General features: G+C 42.0%; 1 protein-coding gene across 2 annotated transcripts; it reads right to left on the reverse strand.

Moving 5' to 3' along the window:
• Positions 1-3,912: 3,912 nt before the first annotated feature.
• Positions 3,913-8,944, reverse strand: LOC103721020 (protein FAR1-RELATED SEQUENCE 5-like). 2 transcript variants are annotated; one of them, XM_039124225.1, is made up of 2 exons: positions 8,830-8,944; positions 3,913-6,637 (listed from the first exon to the last, which is right to left on the reverse strand). In XM_039124225.1, exon 2 carries the CDS (start codon positions 5,527-5,529, stop codon positions 4,534-4,536), a length of 996 nt encoding a protein of 331 aa, XP_038980153.1. In that variant the 5' UTR covers positions 5,530-6,637; positions 8,830-8,944; the 3' UTR covers positions 3,913-4,533. The 2 variants fall into 2 exon arrangements, with proteins under 2 accessions (XP_038980153.1, XP_038980156.1); XM_039124228.1 differs by having other exon boundaries at positions 3,913-6,681; positions 8,830-8,935.
• Between the last annotated feature and the right edge of the window lie 438 nt (positions 8,945-9,382).

The raw sequence follows: 9,382 nt of genomic DNA on the forward strand, positions 1-9,382 counted from the left end.
GGACTAGAGGAACTTAATCAAACAATCCCGCTCGCGAGGGCTCAGGCCAGATCCAATCTATACGGTTAGCTCCAAACAGTCTCTTCTTAAGGAGATTTGGATGAGGAGCTCACCAGGTTCTGCCCGTTCCCTCCTAGGCTCGTCCCATACCTCCAGATTTTCGATGGGCAGCGCGCGGTCCGAAGCTTGGGCTGACGCATCAGTTGATTGTTCTGCTCGGCTCAGTGTTTTGGCTGGTTGCTTTGCTTTGAGGGTCGCCATGTAGCATTGTTTGGTTGTCGCCTGGTCCCCACGAACTTCGCCTACTCCCTCGCTCGGTAGGGAACCGCCATGAGCAGATGGTATGTCGAGACTACAGCTCGGAGGGCATTGAGTCTTGGTCGGCCAAGGATGGCGTTGTAGATCGAAGGCAGGCGGACCACAAGGTAGTCCATCCTCACGGTGCTCTCTCGAGGGGTGAGCCCGACTATGATAGGTAAGTTGATCACGCCTTCAACCGGAACTGAATCTCCGGTGAACCCGACCAGCGGAGTATTCATTCTTCGGAGCTGGCCCTCTGTCATTCCTATTCTTTGGAAAGCATCGTAATATAAAATATTTGCCGAGCTTCCATTATCAACCAAAATACGCTTTACATCAAATTTATTCATGACCATGGAGCCTGACCACAGCGTCATCATGAGGAATTTCAACTCCTTTTAAGTCCTCGTCCGAGAACGAGATAGTTTCAAAGGTGCGTTGACGCTTCGGAGGGACTTTCCTCTCGGTCAGTTCTTCAGCTGAGCTCCCTTCAGTCGGACCTTTCCCTATGGTGTTGATTGTGCGAGCGATGGGCATGTTGTCGTTTTGATCTTCAGGTGGTGTGGCATTCTCCGTTGGCATTCTTTCATCCCGCCGGTTCTGTACGAACCAGTTGAGTACCCCACGGCGGATTGGTGCTTCAATCTCATCTCGGATTCAGAAGCACTTCTTTGTGTCATGGTCGTGGTCTCGATGGAAGCGGCAATACTTCCTGAAGTGCCGCCGAGTTTCTAACTCCCGCATCGGGGGTGGAGGTCGGAAATAGTCTCGGCCTTCTATTTCCATGAGGATCTCTGCCCGGGTTGCATTGAGGAGAGTGTAGTTTCCGTACCTCCCCAAGGGTATCCTTGGCTGAGGCGGAGATCTCGACCGAGGTGGGGACCTCAGTCGGGCTGCGCCCACTGACGGGGTGGACTCCTCAAACGAGGCAGGTTCTTCTTTCGACAGGGAGACGGCTTCTCGGGCGGCCGCGCTCCTCGCGACGCCTTTTCTTCCCTTTTAAAGCTTGCTTAGCTGCACCCCGCCGGGAGGCAATAGCCTCCTCGGCTTTTGCATATTTCTGAGCTCGGACCAGCATCTCGATGAAGTCAGCGGAGAAATTCTTCTCAATGGAGAAGAGGAACCTGTAGGACCGAGCTCTTATCTTCAGCGCGGACATGGCGATCGACTGATCGAGCTCGCGGACCTCTCAGGTTGCCGGCATTGAAAACGGTCGATATAGCCTTTGAGGGACTCTCCTTCCTTTTGCTTGATGTCGAGTAGAGAATCCGACGTTCGCCGCTGGCCGGTCGGCTGGCAATAAAGTTGGCAGCAAACTGCCTACCAAGCTGCTCGAAAGAGGACACAGTGCTCGGCTTCAGACCGGAGAACCAAAGCCGAGCCGTTCCTCGGAGGGTTGCAAGAAAAGCCTTGCAGAGCACGACCTCCAAAGACCCCTGCAACGCCATAAGGGCTCGGTAACTCTCCAAGTGGTCCAGGGGGTCGGTGGTCCCGTTGTAAGGGCTCTATTTGAGGTATTTTGAACCTCGATGGGAACCGGTTCGTCCTTGATCTGGGCGAGAGAAAGGTGACTTGGTGGTGAACTCAAAGTCACCTTCACGCCTTGCCTTCTGGTCTTGGAGCGCCTCGATCTGCCACTCGAGTTTCTCGACCTTCTTGTCGAGTTCTCCGCCTTGGAAGATTGCAACAGTGGTCTGTTCTAGTACTGATTGATCCGGGGCTGACTCGGCCTCCGAAAGTTGTGGCCTTTTATTCTGGTTCTTCCCTAGCGGCTCCCTCCGAGGAGATGCTCAGTTGAACCCTGGTAACAGCGCCCATTCTCCATGGTTGACCCTCGAAGAGTCATGGGAATCTCAACCTTGGAAACACCGGTCCATCTGGAAGGAGTGCCAATTGGACTTGAACCTGCGGAAGCGGCATAGGAGGGGCCTCCACGCGTTGCAGGCCTTGGACTGCTACTGCCAGAGCCTGGACTTGCTGCACCAACGTGTTGAATTGCTCTGGTTTGGACCTGAGGAACTTGATCTGCCGGAGGCCTTGGTAGCGGGTTCTGAACTGAGTGGCCGGTGCGCGATGCCGAGAGGCATTAGAGGCTCCTTTACTCCTTAGCCTCATGATCATGACTCGGATCCTTCCTCTAGCACCAACTGTTTGGTGAAAATTGGATCCGAGGATGACCGCGAACCGAGGAGGAGGAGCCCCGGCAAGTAAGTGCCGGCGGCGGACAGCTTTCTCCGGAGGACCTGCAAGAAGCCGATGGCCGGAGGGTCCCAGCGCCGGCCCTCCGATGCTTAAGTCAGAGGGGGATTTTCTTGTGAAGCAAAGAGAGAGATTACGTAAAAAGATATCTCCTTCCCAAGGAGAAGAAAAAGCCCCCTTTTTATAAGAGAGGATGTAAGGATTACCTATGACTGGACGTGACTGTGTGAATTAATGAGTTACCGTAATGATTGGACGTGATCATGTAAATTAATGAGTTACTATAGACGGCCCGAGATTTTGGGCTGGCTTGGCGGTCTGTTGAGATCGTGCGCATTTAAACGTTGACAGTCGTTGAGACGGAGATCGCGGGATTGGACTCCGGATGAGGAGGGGGACTTGATTTTCGGTGAAGTAGGGAGAAATGCTTCTCTCTTTGACTGGGTCTTCTTTGGACTTGAGGACGATCGGGCTTAACTTAGCCGAGATCAAGGTTTGTAAGCTCTGAGGTCGGACGCCTTGAGGTCGGGTGCCGGGAGAGTATGTTTGCTGCCGTCATGCTTGCCATCAAGTGCCGGCGATTTATCCACGTGCTTTGGGTAATCCATTTTTTCCCCAACAGCATCCGTTCAAGGTAATCAAGAGAGGAGCATGATGGACAAAAGGACAACGTTTTCTAAGCACATAGTTGTGAAGGTAATCTTGAAAATAAAAAAAAAAAAACTATAGAGCAGGTTATAGAGCTGGCACACAGCTTAAATCCAAGAGAAAATTCTCATATCGCAAGGCATAACCATATGAAAATAAAACCAGAAGAGCAGTATTTGAGGTGAAAAGAAAAGTTTTCATATGTTTTAATGCAATTAGATAATATAGACATGCCATATCAACTATGTTGTATATTTAATACCAGTGGTTGCTATGATCTAAAGCATGATTCCCTCCCATTTGCACATACATATGCAAACAAAGAAACATGTTGGCTATGATATGAATTATAATTTCTTCCTGCTTGCACAAACAGATGCAAAAAGGAAACATGCTGGAACTTGTCAAAATACCATGACAACAATCAATATAAAACAATCTCCACCCGAGACAACTAAAGAATAAGGTCAAAAATGGCTATGAATTCAAACCCATATTATGCATATACATCTGGGTTACCAATCAGTCAGCCACAGAGTTTTTTTATAAACATGTTCAATTCAACCATGTATCTTCACCCTGTGCTTTCCATAAAATTAGCTGTTGCTTTTGCTGGAGGGAAAAAGGCATTTAGCTGATCGAGCTGCCAAGCTTAATATAGAATGAAATAATCTCTAATCAAAACAAATGGAGCTACAAACAGAAATATAAGCACCACTAAACTGCTGCTTTACCAACAATATTATCAGTTATAGCAGTTAAAAGTGCCAAAACCAAGAACTTACAACAAAATTAGGCATTTTGCAAAAGATCTGATAAGATTGTCAGGCATCTAACATGAACAAACACTTTAACAACTCAATTACTTATGGACACACAACATCTTAAATTTTACACAATCCAAGTGGACCACACAGCTGTAAGGACACCCCTATCAAGGTTATAAAATGCATTTGTCAAAACAATCAAACAAACGAGTTCTGCTGCATGTAAATAACTAATAGGGGGGATATTGCTTCAGCCAGCATGGGCACAGAGGCATTACAACAGGTTAAGCTCATCTAGCAGTAAACTCAAAACCGTCAAAACAAATGTTACTCGCATCTAATGTGTTATGCTGCATATTGTCATCAACATTCACATCCTCTCTTTGTTCATTTAATGAAGAATTATGCAGCAAATTTTCCATTTCTGCAATCAATCTATCAAGTCCATGCTCAAGAATATCAAGTGCATCTTTTGATAATGCACTTTTTACCGCAACAGCAATCGCCTTATGGCAAACACGGCTATATCGGAGCGACAAGGATTCTTGAAGATGAGAGTCAACCACAGATTGATGTCCATCAGACAGTGGCCCATCCTTAGCATATTTTGTCCACCTCTTCAGTATGTACCGAGGTGGGAGATAAGAATGTTGTTGTTGTTAAGAACTTTTAATGCATGCATGCACAGAAAACCCATTGACTCAAACTTTTTACAGCTGCATGTGACTGTAGCATTGGATAGGTTAAATTCAACATGCCCACTACTCTGCTTTTGGGGAACAGAAACTTTGAAAGTGTACACTGTACCATCCGTACCAACAGGTTCACAAAGACAAGCAAGTTGGCTCTTGTATTCATATTCAAAGTCCATATACACCATTCTTGTATAGGATTCTGCTGCTTCAGTTAGCATAGGTATATCGACCAATAAAACTGGCTTAGTTTGCCTGGATTCATAATCTTCAACAAGCTCGTCCTCACGAAGTTGAACCAATGCCTTAAAATACTGCATAATAAATTTTGAAAGGGGCAGTTTCCTATAGAAATGAATCTTGAAGAGATTGTCCATGCTTTCGGCCCATTGCTTTGTTGTCATGGTACCACAGAATGAATTACAATAAGCCAGAGCCCATTTCTCTCTAACTGCATACAAGTCTTTTAACCATGAATTAGTTGCAAGACCATACTTAGAGATCAAGTTATCCCATCTTTTATGGAAATCATCTTCAGAGACACCTCCATATATGCAATTTTCGAACTCCTTCTGAAAGTTAGGCTCGCGACTGCAGACACTGTTTAAATGTTTTGGAACATTTTGAACTACATGCCATAAACAAAGCTTGTGACATGTGTCAGGTAAACTTATAGTAATTGCCTTTGACATTGCAGCACACCAATCTGTAAAAATTGTCTTCGGTTGCCTTGCAGACATTGCAGCCAAAAATGTTTTAAATAGCCAAACAAATGATTCTGTAGTTTCATCTAAAAGTAATGCAGCACCAAAAATAACAATCTGCTTGTGATGGTTTATGCCAATAAATGGTGCAAATGGGTATGTCAAACCTGCTTGTCCGGTAGGTTGTATCAAACAGGACTGCGTCACCAAAGTAGGCATAATCAATTATTGATCGTGCATCTGCCCAGAAGAAGTTGGTCAATCTTTCCTTTTCATCAAGTTGTACTGCAATAAAAAAATGATGGATCCTCAGACTGCTTAGCTTTCAGATAGTCTAAAAGAAACTGAGCATCTCCCTTCTCAAGATCTCTTATTCTTTTTGTGCTCAAACAGTTGCATTGATCCTTCAAAACAAGTCCAGTATCTTCTGTACCATGAAAATCCTCTGACTCAAAATCTTGCAGCAGAGAATGTTTTATTCCATAATAGTAATCTGCTTCAGTAAAGACTGCACGTTGAACAGGCAGCTTCTTTCTGTGAGACCTTAACATGTGTACCTTATTGGGGCTTGCTAATGGATGATTATGTTCATCAATGAATTTATTTACTATCCATACATTATCACGATTCACTTTGAATTCAATACGAGCCAGACAGTTTGTTCTCTCAAGGGGGCGTGGCTTCTTAGTTATATGCGTACGATGCTCTTGACGGGTACCTTCATTGCTACAAACATAATGCTATCTCGTATGCTCCCATCTCTTCTTCGAGAAAGATGGCCCTTCCGAACACTGAAACCCTTGCTCTTTGCATATGAATTGTAGAAATCGTATGCTTCTTCTTCTGAATGAAACGTCATACCAACTTTTGGATCTAACTGTGAAGCATTAATAGAATCCAGAGCAGGGGATCCATCCAGGATATTGGTTTTTTTTACTGATTCACCTATTCCCACTAGTATTTTTCACGGATCCATCGACGACATTGGCAAGTTTTGCTGATCCATCTATCGCATTCATTTCTTCAACCGATCCATCTGTGGCATTGGTATCTTCGACTGATCCATCTGTGGCATTGGCATTTTCTGCTGATCCATCAGTGGCATTAATATTTTCTGCTGATCCATCTGCAGCATTAATGTTTTCTGCTGATCCATTTGCAGTGATATTTTCTGCCAATCCATCCGCAGCATTGGTGTTAGTTATAACTAACATCTCAAAGCCATCATGACATTCCTTGGGAGCTGGGGATAACTTTAACATGGCATTCTCCTCTGAAGCACATTCATTTGAAGTTGACATTTCAGCTAGAAGTGCATCAACTCCGTCTAAGAAAATGGATTAATCATCAGCACCTTCAGTAAACCATTTTCTGAATATATTAAATAGGACAGGGATCTATAAATTAAACTTCACAAGATAAGTGCAATCCTTAGAAGAAGAAAACCTAGCATGGAATTAATACTGAGCAGCACAAGGAAATGACTAGCAAATTGGTTATCAACAAAAATGAACATATAGTAGCCCATGATCTCAAAGAGACAAAGTCATCGCTCATTATGTTAATTGTAAGCAAGTAACATGAGCAATGACATAAAATGCTAAGCATAATGAGTGACCTGAGCAAGTGAATAAATGAATTGGGGAAAGTGAGAAAGCAAACGCTCAATTGAAATTCATCTCTTACTTATATTCAGCAACTAAATTGGTTCTATATGAATTTAAAATCAATGAAAAATTAAATGAGAATATACATAACCACAACTCTGAAAATGTTAATGGGCTTCATACATAGACCAAAATGCAAATCAGATATTCAGGCTTTCTTTATAAGCATACTATTAACATAAATACAAGTAGAAAAAGGAAATGCATCACTAACTTTTGGTTCTATCAAAACGTTTAAGTTTCCCAGTTTTAGAACCAACTTTTGATAAGCAATATGATTTTCATCTGTAATTGTAATTTATAGTTGAAACATGTCTGAGGAAAAAAATAATGTTATCTCTGAAAGATTTTCTTAGGTTCAGCCACTAAAACAATATATGAAATCCATCCTACCACATAGAAAAACAGATAAATGCAATTCCATATATAAAATTGCACTAGGACATAAATAAAAAACTGCACAAACTCTTCCACTGTATATGTATGTGTCTGCGTATGCAATAGTACATACATACAAAAATATATAGTAATTAAACTTTCAGTCAAAACAAGATGATTATTCTTCTACATTTGTGAACTGCAATGAACCTGCTAAACTTGTATCATTCAATTCAGGTCTACTTCAAACATCTCAATCTTTATTTCTGTTATTTTAAACAAAAAGAATGTTATTTCACAAGATTACCAACGTCTCATCTGAATGGACATAAAATAACACAAATTTGCACTGTTTAGATTCAATAAAAAAAGTTTGGGCTTGATTTAAACTTATTTTTGGAAAAAAGGAATTTAGGAACAAAAAGAGAGGAAGATGAAGGAAATTTAACTACTGATTACTAACTACCATTTGAAATACAAAAGTATGAAACTATTTAGCTGTAAATAACAACAGGAATCTCTCAGTACATTATTACTGCATTTGCTCTCAGAGCATAGTATAACAAAATTTGTGCTGCATCTACCATACCTGAGGAGGAGCCTTCTATGTTTAGGCAGGCATACTAGAGAATAAAGACATTCTAAATCTGGCATAATGATTAAGCAGAAGAAACAAATCTTATCCCCCCCCCCCAAAACAAAACAAAAAAAAGCACGTCAAAGAAAAAAAGAAAGCTCTTCATTTTTTCTTGTTTTTCCCCCATTTTGATATCAAACACCTCCTCTATATTCTCTTGTCAATGGCAACTATAGCGACAAATTTCATTCTCGTTTACTCTACTTATAGTTCACTTGCATTTCCAAACATTCTTGAATTTAGCTCAACTCCTTCCACTCCCAGGTTTGATAATAAATTTGACGCATAACACCATTAAATACTTAAGGGTCAGAGGATGCTTGGCTTGTTCGAAGACAACCTAAAACGGCCGATAGCAGAAAAGACCAAACTAGTTAAATTGCATTTCTTGACAAAAAACTCGAACCAAAATTGCAATCAAAAGCCAGAACCACGGAAAAAAGGGTCTCAAATCAGCAGCCAACCCGAGTCTCCAGCATATTTAATAAAAATCACATCTTTAACAAGCTTCGAATGGTTTCATCGAAACCCACACCGTGTTAAACGAAATCATGTGCACTCGCTAAAGAAAATCCAAGACCTTGAAGTTCAGAATTATCGAACCACTACTACTGATTGAAGCCTTAGGATTCTTCAAGAAAAAATCGGTTTTGAAGCAAAGATTTTGATCACTCTGGATCTATGAATCAACCAATAACAATTAATTAACTCAAACAATCATACAACTTCAGAAATTTATGCTCAAAAGAAGGAAAAATTTCGGTCAAACAAGCTATCCCACCGAAAAATTCAACAAGGAATTGATATGAAAGGAAGAGAAAACCAATCCAAGCTCACCTCCTTCCAGCAAAGATTCGGATTTGCTTCCAAAAACCCTGATGGCCACCGCTTCTCTCAAACCCTCGGGTTCCCACGTCCCTCCCTCTCGAGCCCCAAATCTAGGTTCTGGTGCTCCGCCGGTGCGATTATAGCCGAGCTCGGAGAGGCTGTTTTCGTCTCAGAATAGACGGGTGATCTGAACCGTCCATCAGGATAGCATTGCGATCGTACGGCAGAGATCTTCGCAATCTGATCCTGGCCCTTATTGGCCGATCACAAAAACCCAATCTTGGTCGCTAAAGTGCTTCTTCTTTGTGTCAATCTATATATACACATATACATGTACATACATACATACATACATACATACAAACAAACATATAGACATATATATATATATACACACGCACATACATACATATATACATACACAAAATCATTTTTGTATACATGATTTTTTTTCAGTAAATACAAATTAAACTTTTTTTTTTGCAAGTCTAAAGCATATTAAATTTGAGAGGAGAGCCACTGAATGGACAATTATGATCTCAACAACTAAATGTTCTTACCT

The sequence above is a fragment of the Phoenix dactylifera genome, chromosome 1 (genome assembly GCF_009389715.1).
Source record: "Phoenix dactylifera cultivar Barhee BC4 chromosome 1, palm_55x_up_171113_PBpolish2nd_filt_p, whole genome shotgun sequence".
NCBI lineage: Eukaryota > Viridiplantae > Streptophyta > Magnoliopsida > Arecales > Arecaceae > Phoenix > Phoenix dactylifera.